Source organism: Hemibagrus wyckioides, linkage group LG15 (genome assembly GCF_019097595.1).
Source record: "Hemibagrus wyckioides isolate EC202008001 linkage group LG15, SWU_Hwy_1.0, whole genome shotgun sequence".
Lineage (NCBI taxonomy): Eukaryota > Metazoa > Chordata > Actinopteri > Siluriformes > Bagridae > Hemibagrus > Hemibagrus wyckioides.
In genome coordinates, this window is record NC_080724.1 from 8,701,806 (window position 1) to 8,728,972 (window position 27,167).

Below are 27,167 nucleotides of genomic sequence, written 5' to 3' on the forward strand. Positions count from 1 at the left end.
ATGTTTAAACAGAAAGGAACAAATTTTTCAGGATGATGCGAAACAGCGCCATCTGCTGCTACACAGTGGGATTGTTCCACATGCTCTGAAATCATGCCTCTGAACAGAACTCAAGGGTCACAGGATACTTTTCAAACTTTATTCTAAAAATTCGTTTTTGAAGATTCACATTTCCAGTAGAATGACACATATTAAAGTTCAGAACTATTTTTACTCATTTGCTGTGAGTGCAGTATTATTAGCATCCTGGTTGACCTTTTCCTCGTGGTCATTAAGAACAGTCTTTCAAATACTTCAAGTAATCTCAAATGAAATGTAGTTAGATAGTGGAACCTTTAGTGGGTTGACATGCTGGCTTATGGATATATACACTTACCGTCCAGTTTATTAGGAATATCTCTGTAAACCTGCAATTGCAATGTTTAAAAATCAGCCATATATATATCCACCCTGCTGTTGTAGCTTTCTTTAGCTAATTATTAACAGAGATAAAAAAAAAAAATCCTACAACTTCATGGTCACTGCACTCAATGTCAAAACAAAACCCAGAATTCCGCTCTAGCAAGGGACGCTCGTTGTGCCGACTTGTGAAAATGAAGGATGGATTTTCTTTCAGACAAAAGGATATGAGCAAGGTAAGAGTTTTGGATTGTCATGTGTGATTTGATTAGGACCCAAATTATATGTAGATCACCTTTAATCTCTTTTCATCACATATGACTATATAGATATACACCGATCAGGCATGACCACTGACAGGTGAAGTGAATAAAACTGATTATCTCCTCATCATGGCACCTGTTAGTGGGTGGGATATATTAGGCAGCAAGTGAACATTATGTCCTCAAAGTTGATGTGTTAGAAGCAGGAAAAATGGACAAGCATAAGGGTCTGAGCGAGTTTGATGAAGGGCCAAATTGTGATGGCTAGACGACTGGATCAGAGCTTCTCCAAAACTGCAGATCTTGTGGGGTGTTCCCGGTCTGCAGTGGTCAGTATCTAGCAAAAGTGCTCCAAGGAAGGAACAGTGGTGAACCGGCAACAGGGTCATGGGAGGCCAAGGCTAATTGATGCACATGGGGAGCAAAGGCTGGCTCGTGTGATCCGATCCAACAGACAACAAATTGCTGAAGAAGTTAATGCTGGTTCTGATAGAAAGTTGTCAGAATACACAGTGCATGATGGATCAGGGCTGTTTTGGAAGCAAAAGGGGGACCAACACAAAATTAGACAGGTGATCATAATGTTATGCCTGTTCGGTGTATACAACAGATTGTGGTTTGCAGTGTCTTAAAGCTTTTTTGTGTTTTTCATCCTGGCAGTCATGAGAGATGTTTAAGATAAACCACCAGATCAATGGATGTGCAGGTTACGTGCAACGTCTCCAGCATTGAATGTGGTAACTATGGTTACTATGTTACATGTGACATTTATCAAGATACATAAAATATCAGATTATTGACAACACAGAGATCTATAACAACAATATTTTATTTGCATTTTTAGTTTTCTATTTGTTCTAGACCAAACATGGTGTAATTGAAGAATAGGCACACAAATTAAATTAATTTTTTTTCTTAAAGTAGTAGAAATCACAATGAAATTATATTTCGTATCTGCGTAATTCTTAGTTATTTACTTGTTTGACTGGTGAGTTCAACTGAATAGATTTAATAGATTTAAACCTCCTGAATAAGTAAAAAAAAAACAAGATGTATACAAATAAATAACAGGGTTTATTTTAAATATAAAATGACAACTGTAAAATTAATAAATTTAATTTGTGTGTGTGTGTGTGTGTGTGTGCAGGTCAATTAGCACTCATCATTATTCCCAGTCTCCTGGCTCTTAGCACACTGACCATCATATCTCGGATAATATGGAGCTTCTTAAAAAACAAGTCATCAGTTCCGAGGTCCTCAGCGGTGTCTTTTGATCGGAAAGGTATGACGTATCTCTGTTTAGTGTAATATTTATGTCTGATAAACAGCGAACAACCAAAACAAACCCCAGTTCTGCTTCATATGGTTTCATACAGCTTTCTTAACCTCAAGACTCCTTGTATTTAATAATTCTAAACCCACACATGATGCTCCACTGCTGCCATATTGCTTGAATTTCATGAGCCTTCTGCTCTGTATGAGACTCTTCATTTTCTGACTGTATCTGCAGGTCCTCTGCCTGGACACAGTGCTCTGAGCTCATGGGAAATGCCCGCCCACTGCATGCTGGAGGAAGTGGAGTTTGTGAAAAATGGCCGGTATGGGGCTACCTGCAAGGGCCAGTTAAAACATGATGGAGTTACCACTGCTGTGAGAATTAAAATGTTCAGAGGTATATAATTGCATACAAGAAAATGGTTTTGTTTGCTCCCAAAAGAACAGCTGGGTGGTATGATGGTTAGAGTTAGGGTCTCTGGTTCCTGATTTTGGGTCTGTATGAAGTGTCACACATGCCCTCTATGTGTTTGTATGGGTGTGCTCCAGGAACTTGTAATTCCCCACCTAGAACTGGTAAAAAACCACTAAAAACACGCCCTCAACTTGAAATTTTAAATAGCTCCTTCATGTTTATGGAGTGATCAGTAAACATTAAACATACGTTTAACTTTCTTTACTTATAAATGAGTTTATAGCAGTCTTGGTTTTTACAGGGGCACTGTTGGCTCGGTGGTAGGTGTCTCATCTACCATGCGGAACATTTTGGACTGCAACATTTTGGACTGAAATTGCACCACAGCAATGACAGCTTCAAGCTAGCCAGTGGACAAGAGCGAGTAGCTTAGCAAAACATTAGTGAGAACCCTATTAGTGATAATTAGCAATAATTTCAATGATTATCTTCTCAAAACAGTGATCAGTATGGTCATATATTTCAATATACTTACCATATATATGGTAAGTATATTTAACCAAGTACCATGTCTGTATATTAATTCAAAAGCCAATAGTGCTATGTTGTTGATCTTTCGGCTGCCCCCTACGTGTGTGAGGCTGGGTTCGATTCCCAGCCAGTGCCCAAGCCCCAGCCACTGGGTGCAATGCCAGTCCCAAGCCCAGATAAAAATGGGAGGGTTGCGTCAGGAAGGGCATACAGCATAAAACCTGTCCCAAGTTGTTGTGCGGACCAGTTGTTGTGAGGACCCTCACACACGTAGAGAGCAGCCGAAAGATAAACAACATAGCAGTATTGGCTTTTGAGTTAATATACAGACATGGTACTTAGTTAAATCTCTACCACTGACCATATTGATCACTTTTTTGAGAAGATAATCATTGAAATTACTGCTAATTATCAATAATAGGGTTCTCACTAATGTTTTGCTAAGCTACTCACTCTTGTCCACTGGCTAGCTTGAAGCTGTCATTGCTGTGGTGTAATTTCAGTCCAAAATGTTGCATGAATGTTTAAAGTTCACTCTAGTAGAACAGCACCAGTCAGCCCTGTAGCTGGCAAAGTGCATTTAGATTATGAGCTTTACTTGCTCTGACTGTGCAAACAAAAGACACACTTTTCCCTAACCCTTTTTTTCCCCATTTAACAAGTCAAACGTTCCAAGGTGGGAAATTACAAGCCGCAATCTCACGCTCCACATACTGTAAATTCCCCCTAGGTGTGAATGAGTATGTGAATATGTGTGTAGTGACCTGCAATGGACCGGACCGGAGTCTCATCCAGAGTCTATTCCCTTTGCTCCGGGATGCACCACATCTCTGACCAGGATAGGGCAGTTATTATTTTGTGGCAAAGTATTTTGTACAATATACAAGTGCAGATGAAATAGTACAATATTATTCACTTAGCATGGTACCAGTTCAGTGTAGCACTAAATTTACTGCCATCTTGTTGGAATGATGATAGTGTGTGTGTATAGTGTGTGTATATGTGTGTATGTGCTCAGTTGTGCATTTATCCAGTCAGAAATGTCATGCTTCTCTGCTCACTGTGGTTGCCAAGAGTGTTTATATGAGATACTGTAACCCCAGAACTGCTGCTGGCTGGATGTCTTTTCGTTTTACGCAATTATACATAAAATGTAAAGACCGGTGTGTGTGTTTGTGAAAATCCCAGAACAGACATTTCCAAAATCCTCAAAGCAACCCATCTGACACCACCAACCATGCCACAGTTAAAGTCACTGAGATTACTGTGATACTTCCCAAAGCTCTTCCTCATAATTAATAATATAAGGCATTATATACAGTACACACTAAGTAAAATTAAGTGAGTTGTGGTTGAAATAGTTAGCAGGTGTCCTGATTTGAGATGGCTATGACATTCATGCGTCTGTTTCAGGAAGTTCAAACAGTCACGAGGCAAAAGAGTTTGTGGAGTTGGCCCTGTTCTACTCAGCCGTCTGCAAACACGACAATCTGGTGCGAATGCTGTACTGCCAGACACGACGCTTTCCCATGTACTTGGTTTTTGAAACGAGCGCTCCCGGAAATCTGCTGCATTTCTTATGGAGCCTTCGAGAGGTAAGAGTTATAAGCAGTCAGTAAATGGATATTTTTTTAAAAAATGAATATTATGTTGATTTCCAAACACAGGCTGGACCCGGGATGTGCCATGAGGAACAGTGTTTTTCTGAGAGTTCTGTGTATTTAGTCGCTAAACAAGTGGCAGCCGGTCTGGTAAGTGTTTTGCGACAATGTAAACACATGCAAATTGTACTTGCTATGTGATATACTGTAGGTCACGGTGGTTTTCGTGCTTCAGGACTACCTGCTGTCAGAGCACAGGCTTGTGCACGGGAACGTCGCAGCACACAGCATGCTGATAGGCTCCGGGCTCCTGGTAAAAGTGTCGGGGTTGGCTTTGGCTTTTGAGTCGAGGCAGCCGGAGACGGACACGGTGGGAAAGGAGAGGACAGCCAGAGTTCCTCTAAAGTGGCAGGCACCAGAGAGACTACTCAGACTTCCTGTTACATCCAGGAGTGATGTGTGAGTCTACCTGCTTTCTCTGTTTAAGGGTTTAAGGGTAAATTTACTTGAATCTTCTATGATTATTTATTTATTTATTTATTTATTTATTTATTTATTTATTTATTTATTTCCACAAATGAAGAAAAAACAAGTATTACGCTTTAATTGATGTTCTAACTCTCTAATGTTTTTGACTAATGAGCATTTAATATGAATTTGAAGCTTTCACTTGATGATGATGAGATTCTAGAGAGAGTGTCTTTTTTTTTTTTTTTTGCAATATAAATTTACATATAAATATCACATTGTCTAATCCAATATCTCAGGTGGTCTTTTGGAATCCTCCTCTACGAGTTGATAACATTAGGTAAGGTTTTTCAATTGACCTTGGCTTTCTACTATTCTACACACCTGACCATCACATCCACATGTGCTTTTTAAACATCCCGTGCAAAATTTAGTCCTTTATAGTCCTCAGTTATAATAACCACCACTCTTCTGGAAAGGTTTTTCATGGTGGATGTAGGGATTCGTGTTCATTCAGATAAAAGAGTATTAATGAGATCAGGAAGTGAGGTCAGGTGAGGAGGACTGGGGTGCAGTTGGCGTTCATCCTGTTGGTGTTCAGTGGGGTTGAGGTCAGGGCTCTGTGCAGGACACTCCAGTTCTTCCACCCCATTCTTTACATATCATGTACTTTATGTACACATGCAATGTCATGCTTGAAAAGATTTGGGCCTCTGAGTTCCATTGAAGGAAGCATACAGAGACGTTCTATACAATGGTGTACTTTGTGACAGTTTGGGGAAGGCTTACACATGGCTATGATGGCCAGGTGTCCACATACTTTTGGCCATGCAGTGTAGTTGGATTATATAAGTGTCGACAACCTGAGAAAACCCGACCGTTTTTTCCCATCCCACTCTGAGGCTTCAACTTTAAGACACTATCAATATATTTCACCAAAATGACAAAACCATTTCATTCATTTTCTAATCTTGTCTCCACTGTCTGCCTGCTAAGATTATATTGTGATAAGAAACATAGCGATACAAATGAATCGGCAAAAAAATCCTTCACTAGCCGAGATGGTCATGCGTTGACATTTTCAGGTTGTTGGAGTAAAACATTAATCAGTTCACATACAGGCTGACAGAATGTTTCCTGCGCTGTCATATCATCCTCGCCATCATCATCATCAACATAGAAGATGCTTTAGACACAACAAATTACTCAGCAATTATTAACCCATGAGGTTAGCATGGATAGGGATTAGTCGAGTGAATGACTTTCAGCTCAGGTGATAAGATGTGATGTGGATGATGCTGTGGATTAAAGTGAGAACTCTTTTCACACTGCAAATTCTTTAATAAGTCCCTTATGTCATTTCTTTTCCAGAAGTAGATTAGGTTTGGAATATGAATGTCAACAGTGTCAACCTGAGACAATGACATGACAGCAGCATTATTAAAGACTTCAAATATAATCCTTTATAATAAAATAATATCATATAGAATAAATATTCTTATTTAACATAAAAATCATGTCAGTCTATTAGGTTATATCAAGAAAGACCTACATTAGATTCCACAGTCATTGTTACAGTATGATTGGTATATATTATTTAATACCTAGTAAAATTATATGCAAATTAAATGAAATCAAATCAATAAATAGCAGCTGCTTTTAGAAAACAAACAGTCCTTATTGAATGCCTTCGTGTTTCTTCTACAAGGTGCTCCTCCGTTTCCCGAACTGGAGCCTTCGGAGACGTTCCTCCACACTTTGGCCAATTACAAGCTAAAAAGACCTCCGAGCTGTGGAGGAGCACTGTGAGTCAAATCTGTGGTCACAGACACTCTTTACATGTCCATCAGCCTTTCCCATGGACAAATCTGTACTTTTACTAGTGATCTAAAATCAGCAATAGAACAAGGGAAGAAGAGACTGTGGCCAGTGAGGTTACTGAACGAGCTTGTCATTTCTCCTACAGGTTTGACCTCATGAAATACTGCTGCATGTGGAATTTTAAGGACCGCCCGGCTTATTCTGCGATCATCAAACTGCTGGAGTCGTACATCCACCTGGCTGACACTAAACCCCTGAGTGCAGCACAGCACATGGACATTTCTGAATACGGAAGGAAGGCAGGAGTTCCTCCTTGAGCATTTAGTGCACATACAAGGCTGTATTTAAAGCTGGTAACTTAACTCCAAAAGTCATGTCATGTAATTATATGGGGAGAGTTGTACGTAGCAGTTCAGAGACAGGTTACGCAGTTGCTCGAGTCAGCTTCTGAGATCTGAGACAGAGGGTCTCGCATCTAGACTACTACATTTGAACACACGCAAGTGCTGATTAACAAAACATGACTAAAGAGCCACTAATATAATATAATATAATATAATATAATATAATATAATATAATATAATATAATATAATAGCAAGGGACAATAGAGTCTAGTATAATTAGCAAAATTTTATTGCATGAATACTCCTAATTTAGCATTATTAATTATTAATATTAATTATACATTTTCACTCTCATTATTCAGCAGCTTAAAGAATAGCCCTTTATGCATGTGATATTATTATTATTATTATTATTATTTTACACTTGGGCAGTCATATCATTTTGAAGCCATACGATACTAAATCAAGGTAATATGTATGTAGAGTAGACTATTTTATCATGCCTTTAATTTATTTTCGTTTGTCTAATTACCAAAATAATGTCAGTATTTTACTAAATTCAGTCCACTTTCCTCTAAGGAAATGACACAAGATTTAAAAAAAATAAAATAAAATAATAAGCTGACTGAGCCTTCATCCACTGTGCTTTCAGCTTAATTTAAGTATCATTTTATTCATTCACACAAAATTCAGTCATTAAGATAAGCAGCGTCTTGAATTAAGACCCTGTGACGTCTTGTTGCTATTTATTAGTTCAATAATAATGTCATATGTATGTGTTTAATGTTGGCTTCAAATGGTATTTTATACATCTACAGTATATTATGGGGTGTTTTTTTTGGTGTATTTACAGCCCAGAATATGAATATCAGTGGGACTGGTCGTGGTTATTTCACAGTGTGGTTATTATGTGATTATGTATTGTATTGTAACTCAGTTTTAGGTGATCTCTGATAAGTGTGTAGATGTCTGAATAGTGACGTGATATTTAGGAAATAAATCCTCACTTCACAGGCCCACAATCTCAAATTCCCAGAATTCAAAAGATTGTGCATTTTGTGCTGCACAAATTGGTCTCTGTCACGGTTGAAGGATGTACATTAAAAAAATTAAAAAAATCATATTTAATCCAAAAATTAAATGAATGAAGTTATTCAAGCATTAACCTTCATCATACTGTAGTGGCTTTTATTATGCATGGCTGCCTGTCACAAAGCAGACCAAGAGGCACTGGCAGTAAAAATCATTTGAATCAAATGCCAGCTTGCTCCCCTTGAATACTAAAATACATCATTTTTTAACTGGTCGTATTTTTTTAATTTTTAAAACACTCGCGCTTTAGCTTCTGTTTTTAATTCCCTTTTAATAAAATATATTATCTACTGATATGAAAATACTGATTATGGTACATATATACAAGACGTTGTTCTCTTCAAATCTTCATCTATTTTTTTCCCCCATGAATAACATTCACCAAAATAACATCACTCCACAGCAGCTGCAATGGAATCCTTGTTACCCTTGAAATTTCAAGAGCGACGCACATCTGAAACCTCCGTGAACGCAACACACGGTTCACAGTTCACCCAAATAGAAAAGTATTTTGCAGTCAAACTTCCTTTTTTTTTTTTAAAAAACAAACTGATCAGTCCTGTAGATCAGGCAGATTTCATCACTGCAACCCAAAGTTCATCACGTCACCAATAAAAAAAAAAAATACAGCATACAATGTCCAGAGTTTCTGGGATTGAGCAGGGTTTGATACTCCAAGGCAGCAAAGAGCAGATGCTTCTGTTGGGCCACATGGGCTTTCTTCCAGCCTGGAGTGTATGGATAACACTTCGTAGCCAGTTACACTTTACAGCTCCATAGGGACATTGGGAACAAAATGTAGGACACTGACCATAGCAGATAGTACAGACACACAGGAGGGAATGAAGAGCAGAAGACCATAATAATACCTGGAGGAACGACAAACAATAAGTGTTATATAGCAATACGCCTACTTTTAGCTGGATATAGTTGTTATGTATATCAGGCTATCAATGAATCCCCTCAGTACACATGCTATTCATTATAAGAGTTAATGAATTAATATTTTGCTTATTGCCATGAGCTATAGAGGTTTTCATTCCTGAATCTTCCACCAACAGAACTTGTGTCCAAGTTGACATAGTTTATAGACTTCCTCGTTTTTTTGTTATTTGACTGGTCTCTTGAAGGATCACATTCAATTCAAGAGACCAGTCAAACAGAGTGAAGGCTAGTTCACACCAGGGACATGGCATCAAGCATCGCATGTGGCGCTGCCCTTGTTTTACACTCCAAGAAGCAGAAACTCAAGCAGAAACTCCATAGAAACCCTTTACAAGGGATTACATTGTGTGCCATCTGGAGCCAACATGAAGTCAATGATGGGGTCAAATTGTGCAGTTTTCAAGCCCTAAATTGGGTTGAATTGTGCATCGGGGCAGAATCGGAGCCAGAGCATGAGCGGTAAACACTGCACAGTCAGTCCTCATCACACCTGCTCGTAGTGTTTGTTCTTCATGCTGGAAGATACTACCTGAAGTGTGACTTAGGATGCACTGAACACTAGCTCAAAGTACAACATTATTAATGAATGAATGAATTAATATGCAAATATTAATCTATTTTCAGCAAAAGATTCTCAAGCTTTGAGTCATGCCTAACTGAGTCCATTATGTTAATCAAAGTATAAGCTGATAATGTAAAATACAGTCTGAATATACAGTAAACTGGTAAACAGCAGTTAACATTTACATTCAAAATGAACTGTTTTGAATTTTCATGTAGTTTTGTGACCTTCAGTAAGTTACCTGTCTGATGGAGAGCATGTTCCTTTATGCACCACTCGTTCTGTCAGTGGATTTGTTTCAAGGAGTGACTGGCTAACCTTACCAAGCTGCTTCAACTATATATATATCATACAGTCAGTAGTAAACAGTTATGAGCTTTGTTAGATGCCTTGTTTTGTGGCACTGTTTTGTGTTGATCTGAACAACACATCTGTCCAAGATGACCAAAACTCCATCACCTCATTAACCTTAACCTGTATAAAATGTATTTAGCATAAGGAAAATATGGTGGGAAAAGGAGGGAAGTCGGCTGCTTGTAAAAAAAATAAACACTATCCTCAAAAATAAGTTGCTAAGACATAACTTTAAATAAGGTCGGCTTAAAAGGTTCACTTAAAAATAGCACATTATCCAGCCAATAGAGGGCTTTAGAGACATTTTGGCTTTACTTTTTCACCCGTTATGTAATGGGTTAAGTCCACCCATATATAGTCATTAGTAGTTGTTTTAGCGCCCTCTTCAGGACTATTTGGCAAAAACATTTAGCTCGGCACCTATTATGGTCCAGATTCAAGCAGATTTCCTCATTGTGTTCTTATATCCTGTTAAATATTCCTGTTCAGCTTTGTGAGGGACATTTATACAGGATGCTAGCAAAGTAATAAGCAACAGGTAAGTGTAATTAGTAAACAGAAGTGAGAGGGTGGGTTATTGGAAGAGATTTCTAGGATCTCATGTACTAGACTTATTCCATTGTTTCAATATTCATTAAACAGTTAATCTCTCCTTCAAAACATACTGCTGGCTTTTGCATGACCCTTGATGCAATGCTCAGTGACACATCCAGTGTGAATTCAGGGAAAAAGAGGTCAATAATAAATACAGTAACTGATAACAGTGGCTTGATTTCCACCAGGGTGAGAACCATGGATATACACCGATCTGGCAAAACATTATGAGCAGTAACAGGTGAAGTGAATAACACTGATGATCTCCTCATCATGGCACCTGTTAGTGGGTGGGATATATTAGGCAGCAAGTGAACATTTTGTCCTCAAAGGTGATGTGTTAGAAGCAGGAAAAATGGGCAAGGGAAAGGATTGGAGCCAGTTTGACAAGGGCCAAATTGTGATGGGTAGACCACTGGATCAGAGCATCCAGTTGCAGTTCAGTATCTATCAAAAGTGGTCAAAGGAAGGAACAGTGGTGAACCGGTGACAGGGTCATAGGCGGCAAAGGCTGGCCCGTGTGATCCGATCCAACAGACGAGCTACTGTTGCTCAAATTGCTGAAGAAGTTAATGCTGTTTCTGTTAGAAAGGTGTCAGAATACACAGTGTATGAGGGGTCAGGGCTGTTTTGGCAGCTAAAGGGGGGCCAACACAATATTAGGCAGGTGGTCATGATGTTATGCCTGATCGGTGTATACAATACATGAAACTTTAGATGATCCTTAAATTATGGTGTATATTTTGAGAATGTAATATCATGTAATTTTACATGACGGTCTAAAAAAATTCTACATGAGTGCAATTTGAATTCATGTCTTATTAAAGAAAAAGGTGGGAAAAAAATAGAATTTGAGCATTTGTACCTCCAGCATAGACCACCTTTTTCCAGGCCTGTGACTCCAGCACCCGGTCATGAGGGTAAAGAGTATGGCTGCCCATGAAGACGATCATGGCCAGAGCAGTGAGCCGGAGAACAGCCATGTTCCCTCCAGTGAGGAGAGACAGGCAGGCGAGAATTGCGGAAGAGTAGATGCACGGCAGGCCACGATACATGAAAGGAATGCCTGCAAATGATAAGGTAATTCACATGAATTTCATATTAAAGTCACAGTACATTCAATCTTTGTCTGGTTTGGATGAGTTTCATATTATGGTAATATACTGTTATGGAATATTTGTCACCGACTGCATGAAATTCTACCATGTGAAATTTATCAAGCTGGACACAAGTGAATTTATTTGTAAATCATTCTCAGGCAAATGTACTGTATATATACTGTATATATCCAACTGGAATTTCTGAGGTGGTGGAAAAAGAAATTCTCTATTATGAAATTCGATCAATCAGCTTCAGACTGTATAACTGTCGATGAGTTACTGCACTTTTATATACAGATTACACAGGGAAAATGTACTGTATTGCTGCCTATTAAAGCAGGAAGTGATTGTGTCTATGGTAGCTGATGCACTACAGTGGGTGAAGTGCACAAAGAATGTACCCTTTCACAATTTTGTTACACTTTTTGTTATTTTTATTTTTACTTTTTGAATGCCATATGTAGGGCATGTGAATATTGTCCTTCATGGAGTTTTGCGGTCATCATTAACTGCAAATCAGTGCCTTGAATGCACTTGGTAACGCATGGGTGATGGGCATTTATCAGCATTTATGCATACGTATGAAGAAAATCTTAAAAAGTCTAAGAAAGTCTTAGATCTGAAAACATTCAGGGGAATTTGAAAGGGAATGATGTCCTGTGCTGTTATTCATTCAAATTCAGAAACAATTAGCTAAGAAATGGCAGGAAATGTCAAGTTTCCTCACCACTGGAGAAGAAACAAAGTCGAATAAACACAGACAGCATGTAGCACATGCAGAGGACATTGTCCAGGATGTTGGGGGTCCTTAAAAGCAACGAAGTCGCTATACCAAAAGTTGTGAAATCAGCAAAATCATCCAGTTTGGCTCCTGAAACACAGTGAAAACAGGAATCACAGATGACTGCATAGCAATCTTCTTTCCTCACTGTGCTAGCATGGCTATTTTAATTCTGTTTTCATTCCAACGATAAAAAGGATTGACAAGAATAACAGGTGCTTTGGCAAGGACTGACAGCAACCAGTCATTAATCCTCTCGACTGTAATATTTGACGGTGTAATTTCACCTCAGTGCCTCTGAGATTGAAGACTGTTCGGAGGCATCAGGTTTTAGCAAATTTACATGTCCGTCTCACAGCATTTGGCACCATTTGGTTTAGGGCATGTTTTGGACACTGTCACATGAGTGCACTGGGATTCCAATCTCAAGGTCAACCATTTCAGCAATGTTAGATATGCTGGCAGGCCAAAGGGCCTGGGATAAAGGGGACAATTGGAGCCAGAGCCTGCAGAATTAGGCAGCCTAATATGTAAGTGATTGTTCATTTGGCAAACAAGGGAAGTTGGAAGAGGGCAATACAACATACAACACCTCAGCTGAGATAATAAAGCATCCGAAAAGGGCAAATACTGTGAGAGCAGCACCGAGTTATTTCAGGCATCTGTGCAAACGTGATCACAATCACACAGGGTGGGGATTTGCAGGGGTTGTTTAGGCTGACAAAGTATGACAATAAGTATGAGCAAACAAAAAAAAAATGCTTGTTTTTAAAGGAGGTATTCAGTTACTGACAAAGGGACAAGTCAGTGGCTAATAATTACTAAAAATCCAGCAAGTATAAGAAAGTAGAAGTAGACAACTATTTTCTGCTTTAGCTTGAGTTTTGCTACAACTTCTAACCAGTCCTTAAAGCACAGTCCACTCACCCAGTGCTGAGCAAGCGTTCAGTTGCCTGGCAACCGCACCATCTGCCAAATCCAGCAGGTAACCAATCAGCACCAGCCAACATGCAGCATAATGGTGCCTATGTAGAGAAAGATTTCGAGGTGAAAATGCAGCACAGATTGTGTCAGGACACAACAGCTAAATAAATAAAAATATATGGAAGCAAATTGAACTATTTGGGAGTACTAAATCCTCTTGTAAATTATATTATACAACGCTCAGTGAACAAAGGTCTATACTCAGTGTAGACATTAGTACTAATAATAGTATTATATAACATTGCTCAGTATCAGTTTTGCTTCAACTTTAGTTTAAAAGCACCTCACCCATTGAGACTGCTGAGAATGGAGGCCATCCCCATGACCATGTTGGCAACAGACAGGGCATTGGCTGCATTTTTGCGAGCGAACTCTTTGAGCTGGACCCAACTGGCCCGTTCGCTTAGGAACAGTTTGCTGGTGCTCTGGAAAAAGCCTGAGACCAAACAGGGGTAATGATTACACAGCGGCTGTTGTTTTGACACTGCTATGCGATGAGCTTACAGTATAAAGGTGCAAAGTCAATCGCTAAGCTGATCCCAGGTCATCACTGGATATAATTTAAACAATGCACACATATATACCCAGAAATAGTTACATTTATCTATCTAAAGCTTTGACCTGTTTTCACATCCCTACAACAATCTCCACAAATGTTTCCCAAAGAAAATAAAGGTGCTGTTTTGTTGGAACAACAAAATGTGCTTTCGTTCTCCTGCAGAAATATAGAGCTCTTGTCATAAAGAGAAAATGATCAGTCCGTAACATTCCATTTACGTACAATATACACATAATATTAGCTACATAGAAATGAAAATCACAGCTAGTCATGCATAAAGCATCAGAAAATAAGGAGTTGTTTCATTGACAAATCATATTTAAAGAAAATAAAGCTGTTTAAAGAGCAAGGTAGGTGTAACAAAACAAAAAATAAAAAGCACAAACCATGAAGTCAAATGAGCAGGTCATTAAAAAAAGGAAAGAAAGTGCTAGACATCCTGAATTGATCGCTAGAGTCATTGAGCATCTGGTTTAATCGTAAACAACATCTTGGAATCATATGGTACTGTCTGAAAAAAAAAAACAGTTAAACCACAAAGTTGATTGTTTTCCAATAACAGCACGACAAAAATTGTTATACTCCTTTGCTTATATTTTTTTATCTGTAGAAACAATGTAGGATTAGAACCAGCGCATTAATATGCTATCATTTCAAGGCACCACTGCTGCACTGTTATAGAAAAGTCATCAACAAATTCTTGACAGGTCAAGAAGGGAGATTTTCACAGTGCTGTGGCGTACTACACATTTTGAAATATTAAGGCTTGGTCTTCTGAACACAACTAATCTCACAGTCATAACGGCGAATATAAAACTGAAAAAGAGAGAGAGAATTTGTTAGAATGCATTTTTTGTAACAACCATGTCAACAATAAAATTCAGCCAATGAAAGCTGCCCAATGAGGAGAATTAAGACATGTAATATTATAATAGCGTATTACGATAGAAACGTTTTTGTTATTTAATATCCTTCCAGTGCATATATCCACTTTGAATGTACACACATAAAGCCTTTTGGACTTTAAATGCGAACCAATAAGTAGATTCCAAAATGACCAACATTAATATTTTTCTGTAATGAAGGTTGATGTCAATTAAAAAATCTCCACGTTAAGAAGTGATTAGCCATATGGAGAGTTGTGGCTCAAATGTGGTTCACTCGTCTTAGCAAATCAAAGATGTTACCTCAAAAATTCTCTAAAAAAATTTGCACCGGGATTAAAGTCAGAGGTTGGTGTAGGCTATTTTGGCTGGGTCATCTTCATTCCAGATTCAGTTGCTTGGCTGATAAAATAAAATCCTGCTCTATTATATCCTATTACATCGCTCCGTTCATGCTCCCTTCAGTGATGGGTCCTGCCCCAGTACTGTGTGCAGAAAAGCAGCTCTATACTTCGATGTTGCCCTTTTTTCTCCAAACATGATGAGATAAATTGTTGTTCTGTTTAAGTTTCAGTTGAGTTTCCTGTTCAAAAAGATGTTCTGATTTGCCTAAAAGCTTTTTTGCAGAGGAGTTTTGTGTGGTGTGTAGGAAGAGATGAGAACGGTGCCGATGATCGCTTATTGTAGCTCTGTGGAACTGTTAATCCTGCTGCTTTCAGGTCATCCTGCAACTCTTTTCGAGAGCCTCCTGGCTTCCCTCTGACCTTCCTTATCATGTGAGCATTCTGGGGTGATTGCTTGGGGTTCCATGATTTTTTAAAAAAAAAAATAGTGTCTGAAGATTTCCAAACAAATTCAAAGGCAAATCGTGTAAAACTGGAGTGGATATATGCACTGGAAGTCTATTAAATAACAACATATTTAAAAGACACAAGTATACAAATATGCTTATTATCCCCTCATAGTATTTACTGCTCTGATGATTATAGAAACCAAATGTTTTAAGGACATCAAAAATCAGCAATAATGCATTGACAATGCAATATGAATAAATCTTTCCATATTTTGCAGTTGCTTAAATTTTGCATGTCATAATCCTAATCAGTTCTTATTCGATAGCTAATATTAATAATACATTAACACCACTGATGGATATAAATTATGCACAGCCACTGATCTGGGTCACACAGCCTCCTGTTAACAGCACTTAATTCCAGCAGTCTTTATAACTGTCAATTGTCATTTCATGCGATAAATCCTTTGGCAACCCCACTGCACATTTCGTTGTGATGCATATAAATGTGTAAAATTGAAGCTTTACAGTACACCCTGCTTAGAAATGGCACGATTGAGAGCGTTGCATGATCACCGTCCTCGTAACAGGCAAAAAAGGAGGATCGTAACTGTAAATGGCTTAGGGGGGGAAGAAGATTAGACACAACAGGGCTCTTCTTGGCCTCTTAAAACCGCTCTCTGACTTTGTGCCACTGAAACGCTGCAAAGGTTTTTAATGAAGAAATACAAAGAGTTCTTTGTTCTTAAGCAAATCAGTGGGTATAAAATGTAAATGGAGTTCTTCGTAGGCCGGATAATCATATTTGCTTAATGGAGCACATGCATACAATTAAAAACACATTGACATAATGTACAGTTTGGTATGAAACCTCAAATGTGCGCTAAAGTTATATTTTTACCCTAAAACATCATAAGAAACAGTAACAGTAAATACAGATGGGACTTTTCTTGACCAGTTACTTTATTTGACCTTCCAAGACTTGTGATAATGTATCCAAACCTCTATAACAACCGCAGAGAAAAGGCTATATTACAATAAAGTATGTCTGGTCAAGAAGAGCTCCATCATCAATAACTCTGTCTGGAGATCTGGTAACTGACTCTAGTGTTGTTTATCACGTTATTCATTATCAGAACATAACAGAATCCATATGTACATTTGATCTGCCATTTTCCTTCAACACAAAACAGTGAAGAGAAAAAGAAGCACAACTTTATTCCCTATCAATAACGTCATTTTTTTTATCAGATGGGGTAGGCTGGAGGCATGCAAGGACACATGCAGAAATGGCTTTCGTTCAATAAACTGTGAATGATTTAAGTGTGACAATAGAGAACATGTAATCTAAGTGACACAATTGTCTAAAATCTTGTTTTTAATATATAAATATACCTAACAGCTATACAGACATCAAAAAAGTTTAATGCAGGGTTCCTACTATTGCGTTTTGCAACCTGAACTTGACGCGATTCCAAAGCCAGTCGAATGCAAGCGACTCTTCATCTGAAAGAAAACAACCAATCAGACACAGCACAAGCCAAAAGCACATCATTCACCAAAAATCTGCATGTAACGTTTTTAATTTCAATTGTTCTTGGTGTTTTCTTAACTTTGATCGGACCTCAGCAGACCAGTGATTAGATTAAAGTACAGCTAAAACTTACAACACATTTTGTCTGTGGAGCTGGTGAATACTGCAGTCGTTCTAAGATGCCTAATGAGAAACAGGACAAATGTTAGCCAGGCTACATGGCATGTGTTTTAAACAACTATATCATGTGCATCTATCATTTAATATCAGCTTTGACTGGTGAATTCAGTTGCTCGGATAAATGTATTGGTGAGTTCGTGTAATAAACTGTGGTATCCCAAGAGTAATACAATTTAGTTAGAAAACAGTCAATAATGTATTGCTTATGCATCATATTATAACATACAGCCAAATTATTATTATGTATAGAAGGAAATGTTCAGTGGCTCACCGCTTAAAGGTGACAGTGCAACAGATGATGCTGGTATTGCTTTTACCTCCCTTCGTTTGAGTGTGTAAAGCCAGTGTCAGAGATGCCTGTTAAATCATGTTTATCATATCGGGTAGCCGTTTTACAAATTTTAACATTTTAGGAATCTTTCAAAGCCCCAATAAGTACTAAATGTGTTTAACTAATAAACTAACTAATTATGTTATACTTGCTGAAGAAAGTACTACTACTGTCCTACTGTGTTCTTATTGGGCCAGACATTCCTGATTGGGGCTTTGAAAAGGCAATACAGTGTAACTATTTAATCATATTTTAATCCAAAATGAGCAAAAAAAAAAGACATACGCACAGATAAAACATCAGTAATTGCATGCTGATCTGCATACAAATGAAAGGACACGTCCAATTCGGTGGTGTTCAAGACATACAGGGTCGCAGTGTAACACTTGTCAAGGACCTTACCCCTCCCCACCAGAAGAGGTTGCAGTCACCAGAGTCCCAGATGTTTGCCAAACATGTATGGTTCATGTTCTGACTCCCCGGTATATAAACATATCCAGATCATTCATTCAGTGTGAAGTCTTGTGAAGCATTGCAGATGTGTGAACTCATTCTTGTCTTAGTTACTATTTATACTAAGTTTGACCTTCTGCCTTCTTTCATGGTATACTGCTTTCAGTTGTCTGATTGTGCATTAATGTAAATGTCAATTGAATTTGCGATTTTAATGCATATGTTTGAACTTTGTATTTGACCACCATTGAGCATGGATCATCACACAGTCTAAGCTTGATCTGATATAGAAGACCTGGCTAACACCATGGACTACGTAGAAATTTGGGATCTGATTTCAGCCATCGCTTCTCAACAGTTCTAGCAGATATCTGCCTTCATGGAGGAGTTCATCAGGATCTGCCACAAGAAAAGGTACTATTTCGTAGATGATTTCAAAAGTGGGATTGGGCAAGGGTGTCCTGGAATACAGATGGCCATCTCCCTTGTAACCATAGTTCCAGTGGTTCTCCTTGGACAATAGTGTGTCAAAGAATACTCAGTTTGGGAAAACAGGAACCATTCTTATTCCACAATGTTGCTGGTATAACTGATCTTCCAGTATTACAAGGTAATTAGGTACCACTTCCCAAAATCCATACTGCATTAGTATCTGCCGAAGTTATGTTTAGGCTGGTCATTAGATATTATGGGATTCCAGTGGGCATTGTTTCTGACAGGGCAGTGGAGACATCACACGTCTTGAGAATGTTCACTCAGCAACATACCATCAATGTCAGTCATTCATCCAGCTTTCATCCACAAACAAATGTTTGAAAAAAATCAAAAAAGATCACACGTTTCCAGTTACCAAGCCTGGGCAGAGTACAAGCAGAAATGCTTCACAAACCCCTCAACTGGCCTCACATGCTTGTTAGTAGAACCAACCTGCATTAGGGTCTGGTGAATTGTCTGGTAAACCAAACCTAAATCCTGTTAAAAATCCTTGATGATTTGTTGAGAATGTGTGAACAGACCTGGGAAGCAACATATGTTAATCTACAGTAGGTCCAAAGACAAAGACAGTCTCAAACTAAAAAGATACACAGGCTGCATCCACAACTATGCCTGGCATACAGTTGTGGCAACAGTGTGGTTGTTCACCAGCAATCTCTAAGTGAAAATACCATTTTGGAAGTCCCAGATTCAGGGCATTTTTCTGGAATGAATGGACTAGGAGAGGGTGGTCTGGCTTACCTTGTGAAGAGGGTACTCAACTACAAGTGACTAGGCTCTTGCATGCTATACCTTGTAGACTGGGAGGGGTACTGCCCTGAAGAATGATCCAGGGTCAGTGGAAATGACATTCCAGACCCAGCTGTCCATTGTGACCGTCCAGACCAACCTGCTCCCAGGCTCGGGGGTAGGAGAGGTGGTTTGGCTTCAGGAGCATCAGAAGCAATGTCCTTTAAAGCAAGTCCAACCAACCAGCAAAGGTCACAGTCCCCAGAGTTTTAATATGGCAAACATTTCTGATTCACTTCCTAACTCCCACATATAGAACACTCCAATATCATTCATTTATTTCAAAGTCTTCCCAAACACTGGTTATGTAAGGTCTAAACTTTGTTATCCTACTGACCTTCTGTATGCTCTCCTGGTTTACTTTTCCAGATTGTCCTTTGAACTAATTTTACTGTGACCTCTCATATTCTGGCTACTGCCTGCTCAGTGCCATTGAACTGGTTTGTGATTTCACTATGACTTTGTGATAAAGCATCTCTGCAAATGGATCCTCTGTCTGTTATACTTAGGTTTGGCAGATTAAGCCTTATGTGCATTTCTAGAAGGTTGCCTGATATGGTTTCCTGGTAACAATCACTGCATTGGAACTACACTACTGACCACTGAGTAAGTGTGAAACACAATCCTGTTATCAACATATTCTGGAAAACACTGAAAACAAAATAGCAAAAATGTATGCATAACATGGTTAAAATACTCACAAAACGGCTTTAACTCCTCTGTACAGACAAACAGCATAAAGATGTGGTGGAGCTGTCCACAGCACATGGCTTTACATGCCCATATCCCTCCCCCAACCCCGCTATCCCTTTGATAGCAGTAAACCACAAACAAACACAAAAATAGCAACTGCTATAGAATTTGACATAGAAATGAACATGCTATCTAACTTAAAGATTGGAAAGTTTATGGAAACCATACCAGAGGATGGAGTTAGCAGGATCATGGTGGTCTCTTTGGTCTCTATGCACAGCACAGCACCTGAAAAAGACCATATAACTTGTGTTATTATACATTTCTTACCAGATCAGCATCTCCAGGTCTGGTGGCAGTAATACGTTTAACATTAATGTATGTATGTGTTAAGTGAACCAAGCAGAAAGGTCCAATGTAATCCTACAATTCCAAATCATTTATTTCTCCCTTTATAACCCCACCACTAAAAAGACTTAATGGTTATTAATCGCTAGAAGCTACTTTTATCATGGCAACTAGTTTCTACACAGGTTCACTAAAGTACACTAAACTCATTGCCATGTTCATGGAACCAGGTTGAATTGACAATAGCATATTTTCATGCTGGAAGTACCATTATAAGATTATAAGAATGCTGGAATTTAGTCATCAACAATTCCCTCATAGACCATGGCATCCAAATGATGTTTGATTGGTATTAAGGGATTATAAAAACATTCCCCACAGCACTACACCACACCAACCTCAGCCTAAACTGCTGACACAAGACAGGTTGGGTCCATAGATGTGCATGATCCATCATTGCATGCCATGGCAGAAATCCAGACTAATCAGACCAGGTGGTATTTTCCATCTTCAAGTGGCCAATTTTGGTCATCCTGTGGCCAGTAGAACTTCAGATTTCTGTTCTTCACTGATCAAAGTGGAACCCAATGAGGTCTTTTGCTGTTGTAGCCCATCCAAATCAAGGTTCACCATGTTGTGTGTTCTGAGATGCTTTTCTGCTTGCCATGGTTGAAAAGAGTGCTTACGAGATTTACCATAGCCTTTCTGTAAGCTCAGCCCAGACTGACCAAGGTGTCTCTTCTGACCAAGGTCTTTCTGTTACACTCACTGGATGTTTTCTACACAATTCATAATGTTATACATGAAAATCCCAGGAGATTCTGAAATACTCAAACCAGCCCAACAACTATGCCAAGATCACTGAGATCACATTGCAATATTGGACGTGAAAATTTACTGAAGCTCTTGACCTGTATCTGCATCATTCTATGCATCGGTCCACTCCATTATGCTGCTACATAACTGGCTAATTTGCTAATTCCAGGAATAATTTTAGGTGTACATGTCAGCTGCCTTTCCTACTTTTTCAGCTTTACCATATCCCTGATACATGAATAGATAATATGAGTATGCTTTGATTACTAGTTCCCAATTAGTCATAAGAGAAGTGAGCTAACTGTATTTATGTAAAGTAGGGTAACATAAAAACGATTGAAATTCTTTTATTATCACGATTAGAAGGTTTTTGAGTCATATAAATAATTTCTTCAAGTCTGAGAGGTACCGGACCCTGTTCCAGTATAAGAAGAAGACAATGATATTAAAAAATCAACAAATGAACCAAATATTGTATATTAAGGTCCACATATCTATATATGAAACACGATATAGTCTTCCGCTCTTGTAACCCATCCACCTCAAGGTTTGCTGTGTTGTGCATTTTGAGATGCTTTTCTGCTCACCCTGGTTGTAAAGAGTGTTTATTTGAGATACTGTAGCCTTCTGTTAGTTTGAACCACTGGATAGTTTTTGTTTTTCGCACCAATCCTTGTAAATTCTAGAGATTGTTGTCTGTACAAATCCTTGGAGATCCTTGGAGCTGATCCTTGGAGATCAGCAGTTTCCGAACTACTCAGTGTGTGTCTCATGTACGGACTAGATAAGATTAGCAAGCTGTCAACCACTTAGCACTTAAACCCCAACATTAATATTATTGTAGCCAGGGAATTTAGACACTGACTCTGAGTCAATTAGGGACATAGCAATTTTGTCCTAATTATCTATCTATCAATGAATTTCCTTCTATCCATCCATTTTCTTTACCCACTTTATTCCTAATTAGGGTCACAGGGATCTGCTGGAGCCTATCCCAGCGCACACTGGGCGAAAGGCAGGGGTACACCCTGGACAGGCCAGTCCATCACAGAGCCACATGTAGACAGACAACCACACACACTCACACTCACTCCTATGGGCAATTTTAGAATTACCAATCAACCTAATGTACAGTATCTCACAAAAGTGAATGCACCCCTCAAATTTTTGTAAATATTTTATTATATCTTTTCATGTGACAACACTGAAGAAATGACACTCTGCTACAATGTAAAGTAGTGAGTGTACAGCCCGTATAACAGTGTAAATTTGCTGTCCCCTCAAAATAACTTAACACACAGCCTAAACAGTTTAAACAGTTGGCAACAAAAGTGAGTACACCCCTAAGTGGAAATGTCCAAATTGGGCCCAATTAGCCATTTACCCGGTGTCATGTGACTTGTTAGTGTTACAAGGTCTCAAGTGTGAATGGGGAGCAGGTGTGTTAAATTTGGTGTTATCGCTCTCACACCCTCTCATACTGGTCACTGGAATTTCAACATGGCACCTCATGGCTTTTGTTGCCAACAGTTTAGAGATTAATGGCTGTGTGTTGAGTTATTTTGAGGGGACAGCAAATTTACACTGTTATACAGGCTGTACACTCACTAATTTACATTATAGCAGAGTGTCATTTCTTCAGTGTTGTCACATGAAAAGATATAATAAAATATTTACAAAAATGTGAGGGGTGTACTCACTTTTGTGAGATACTGTACATGTTTTTGGACTGTGGGAGGAAACCGGAGTACCCGGAGTAAACCCACACAGGCACGGGGAGAACATGCAAACTCCACACAGTAAGGCCCTTGTCTGTTCAAACCCAGGACCTTCTTGCTGATTACAGCTTTATTCGTGAATATTCAAGATTCAAGATTCAAGATTCAAAGAACTTTATTAATCCCAGGGGGAAATTCCTAATAAAGTTCTTTGAATCTTGAATATTCACGAATAAAGCTGTAATATCTTATTGGATGACATATTAACCCTGTAGACATTGTTTCCAGTATCACAAGATGTCAAAATGACTTACCAGCTCCTCAGATTAGATAAGCGGGAAAAAAATAAAATAAATAAAAATTCTAACCTAAGGGTTATCTCTTGCAACAGACAGGAAACATAGTTATGTAACAAATCACTTTGATTGACTTTTAGATAGATGTTAATATAATTACTGAAACATTGCAAACACTGTTCATCAGATCAGTAAGTAATAAAGCAATAGGTTAGTTTTAACAGTTTTCTCTACTGACAATATTATGATGTTGATTCCAACAGTATAATAATGTATCAGAATATCAATTTCTGTCAGTACATTAGCTCAGGGGAGAGGATTGTGTTTCTGATCATGTCAATCATTTTTCTTTCTTATTTTCGGTCAAATCTACATCTTTAAGCTCTTTATACAAATGCCACACCCAAGCAAATACTTTTTCTTAATCGTTTTTCATACAATGGTGACCTGAAAGTTATTTAAAAGTTAGCGACTTTGCACCCAAGCTCTATGCACTTTGCACAAGCCTGTTATGCCTTACACCCCTGAAAATCATGTTTCCTGATATAAATGTGTTATTACATTATGTGTTATTATGTCGTTTCTTACCATGGTGGAAACGTGCAGTTAAAAATGTATTTATTTTTTTCTCTTTGTTCAGAACCAAAAATGTGTTTTAAAAATGATCTTCATTCATGCAATTTGATATATTTACTAAGCTTTATAACCTTATATTCTAACCTTATGCTTACAACCTTATACTTTATAATTATATATTCCAACAAAAATAGTGAATCAGACTTTCTCAGAAAAATCATCTAAACGCTTTTTTTTTTTTAAATAAAATATGCACGTGTGCAATAAAAAATAAATAAATAAATTGGATAAAGAAAGGCATTTAATAAAAGTTGCAATACAAAAAAAATACAAATATTTGTAATGTCAGTAATCCAGTGCAATGACTTACTTATATATATACCCTGCTCTCCTGTAGTGTCTTGTCTTAATGTTAGCTTACAGTGTTTTTAATGATCCTGCTCAGTGTGTGTGTGTGTGTGTGTGTGTGTGTTTTAAAGCTAAATTTTATACTTGACTCAAACAGCTGAAGAACAAGATGGCGCGTCCGGCACAGCGCGCGCGCGCTCCCCCGTTTTTATTACATAACAGAGTGCGGAGCGCGAGCTCAGGTCTCGCGTCCCGCTCTCGCCGTAAGTGTGACCGCGCAACACCTCCGTGAAAGGAAAGCAAACCCTTATTCCCCTGTATTTCATTGTGTCAGATCAAAATATGACTGACCACGGTGCAGACCTAACGTTGCATGACCCTGAGAACAGATTTAACGGCTCAACAATTTGCACATGAGGATAAAGAGCGGATGAAGTTACACAGAAGCAGTATTTTGTATACGCGGTGAGAATGCAGCTAAAGGTTCTCTCCTCAGGACCACAGCCGCCAAATCTGCCTGTCTATCTGCCACTCTGTCTGTCTGTCTGTCTATCTGTCTGTCTGCCTCCTCGGAGACTTACAGTCGCAACAACATTATTGTCAATGCACATAATTACATATTTCCTCACACCTACTTATTATATGACCCGTGGCCACATAAAAAGCAAGCCAAATAACTAGAACGCACCTAATATTGTGATTTATATTTATACTTATATATTTACAGAAAGAGAGAGATAGAGAGACAGAAAGCAAAACTAACATTATTTTAATTCAAGTTTCTCTTTATAAAACTTACCGGTAAGGATAAGTGCAAGGATGCGGTCAGACTTTTTTTTTTTTTTTTAAATAATGACCACTGCTGAGTGTCGCGTCTCCAAATGGACTCAGCCAAAAATATCCCTCTTTTTTTTATTACAACTATTTCCTCGATGACCAAAAACGAGTCAATTATGTCACTTGCTCTGCTCCCATCACCTGTCACGGACAATGGCATGCACGATTTCAGCACGACACTTTTTAAAGCTAGACCACTATTTGCTGGAATATTCCACCGGAAATGACGACCGGGCTGGTTCTAGATTTTTCTAACAGCGAAGTAGGACGACAAGTGATGAAGTTCAGAACTAATCCCGCAAAAAACCGAACCCCGAGGCGAGATTTCGACTATTTTCATAGCTGTTTGTTTCTGCAGTGCTGAACAAACGTCATGACGCTTCATTTAAAATAAGGCATTTTATCACTTATAAATATGAATTTCTTTATTCAGTCCATATTAGACAATTATACACGGATTATTCACTCTGTATTAAACCTTTTCACTTTATTACATCAGTGTAATTAAATATCCGCTATCTGAAAACATGCCAAAGTAGTGAGCAATCAGGAATTCATCTAAATTCACATCTGGAGATATATATATATATATATATATATATATATATTTCTATACAGTGAGCTAAAAAATTATTTGATCCCCTGCTGATTTGGTACGTTTGCCCAATGACAAAGAAATGATCAGTCTGTAATTTTAATGGTAGGTGTATTTGAACAGTGAGAGACAGAATTACAACAAAAAAATCCAGAAAAACGCATTTCAGAAAAGTTCTACATTGATTTGCATTTTAATGAGTGAAATAAGTATTTGATCCCCTATCAATCAGAAAGATTTCTGGCTCCCAGGCGTCTTTTATACAGGTAACGAGCTGAGATTACAGTAGGAGCACTCTCGGGGAGTGATCTTAATCTCAGCTAGTTAACTGTATGAAAGACACCTGTCCACAGAAGGAAGCAATCAATCAGATTCCAAACTCTCCATCATGGGCAAGACCAACGAGCTGTCCAGGGATGTCAGGGACAAGATTGTAGACCTACACAAGGCTGGAATGAGCTACAAGACCATCGCCAAGCAGCTTGGTGAGAAGGTGACAACAGCTGGTGCGATTATTCCCAAATGGAAGAAACACAAAAGGACTGTCAATCTTCCTCGGTCTGGGGCTCCATGCAAGATCTCACCTCATGGAGTTTCAATGATCATGAGAGCGGCGAGGAATCAGCCCAGAATTACACTGGAGGACTTTGTCAATGATCTCAAGGCAGCTGGGACCATCGTCACCAAGAAAACAATTGTTAACACACTACGCCGTGAAAGACTGAAATCCAGTAGTGCCCTCAAGGTCCCCCTGCTAAAGAAAGCACATGTACAGGCTCATCTGAAGTTTGCCAGTGAACATCTGAATGATTCAGAGGAGAACTGGGTGAAAGTGTTGTGGTCAAATGAGACCAAAATCCAGTTCTTTGTCATCAACTCAACTCGCCGTGTTTGTAGGAGGAGGAATGCTGCCTATGACTCCAAGAAGACCATCCCCACCGTCAAACATGGAGGTGGAAACATTATGCTTTGGGGGTGTTTTTCTGCTAAGGGGACAGGACAACCGCACCGCATCAAAGGGACGATGGACGGAGCCATGTACCGTCAAATCTTGATTGAGAACCTCCTTCCCTCAGCCAGGGCATTGAAAATGGGTCATGGGTGGATATTCCAGCCTGACAATGACCCAAAACACACGGCCAAGGCAACAAAGGAGTGGTTCAAAAAGAAGCACATTAAGGTCCTGTAGTGGCCTAGCCAGTCTCCAGACCTTAATCCCATAGAAAATCTGTGGAGGGAGCTGAAGGGTCAGCCACAAAACCTTAATGACTTGGAGAGGATCTGCAAAGAGGAGTGGGCCCAAATTCCTTGAGATGTGAGATGTGTGCAAACCTGGTGGCCCACTACAAGAAATGTCTGACGTCTGTGATTGCCAACAATGGTTTGCCACC

At 38.8% G+C, this 27,167-nt stretch overlaps 2 protein-coding genes across 16 annotated transcripts; one reads left to right on the top strand and one right to left on the bottom strand.

The window, feature by feature from the left end:
- Window positions 1-496: 496 nt before the first annotated feature.
- On the top strand, window positions 497-7,343 carry si:ch73-206d17.1 (tyrosine-protein kinase STYK1). 2 transcript variants are annotated; one of them, XM_058410593.1, is made up of 10 exons: window positions 497-635; window positions 1,323-1,399; window positions 1,810-1,944; window positions 2,173-2,334; window positions 4,297-4,478; window positions 4,551-4,634; window positions 4,720-4,943; window positions 5,252-5,292; window positions 6,661-6,757; window positions 6,919-7,342. In XM_058410593.1, the coding sequence occupies exons 2-10, from the start codon at window positions 1,357-1,359 to the stop codon at window positions 7,088-7,090; spliced, it is 1,140 nt and encodes a 379-aa protein (XP_058266576.1). In that variant the 5' UTR covers window positions 497-635; window positions 1,323-1,356; the 3' UTR covers window positions 7,091-7,342. The 2 variants fall into 2 exon arrangements, with proteins under 2 accessions (XP_058266576.1, XP_058266577.1); XM_058410594.1 differs by lacking the exon at window positions 4,551-4,634 and having other exon boundaries at window positions 4,696-4,943; window positions 6,919-7,343.
- A 1,199-nt stretch (window positions 7,344-8,542) lies between these two features.
- Window positions 8,543-25,426, bottom strand: tmem269 (transmembrane protein 269). 14 transcript variants are annotated; one of them, XM_058410622.1, is made up of 8 exons: window positions 25,144-25,424; window positions 20,471-20,530; window positions 17,753-17,838; window positions 13,820-17,484; window positions 13,475-13,572; window positions 12,494-12,637; window positions 11,532-11,732; window positions 8,543-9,080 (listed from the first exon to the last, which is right to left on the bottom strand). In XM_058410622.1, the coding sequence occupies exons 4-8, from the start codon at window positions 13,858-13,860 to the stop codon at window positions 8,971-8,973; spliced, it is 594 nt and encodes a 197-aa protein (XP_058266605.1). In that variant the 5' UTR covers window positions 13,861-17,484; window positions 17,753-17,838; window positions 20,471-20,530; window positions 25,144-25,424; the 3' UTR covers window positions 8,543-8,970. The 14 variants fall into 14 exon arrangements, with proteins under 14 accessions (XP_058266605.1, XP_058266606.1, XP_058266604.1 ...); XM_058410623.1 differs by lacking the exons at window positions 17,753-17,838; window positions 25,144-25,424 and having other exon boundaries at window positions 13,820-13,967; window positions 17,209-17,273; window positions 17,435-17,484; window positions 20,471-20,492; XM_058410621.1 differs by lacking the exons at window positions 20,471-20,530; window positions 25,144-25,424 and having other exon boundaries at window positions 13,820-13,967; window positions 17,209-17,273; window positions 17,435-17,484; window positions 17,753-20,456.
- Between the last annotated feature and the right edge of the window lie 1,741 nt (window positions 25,427-27,167).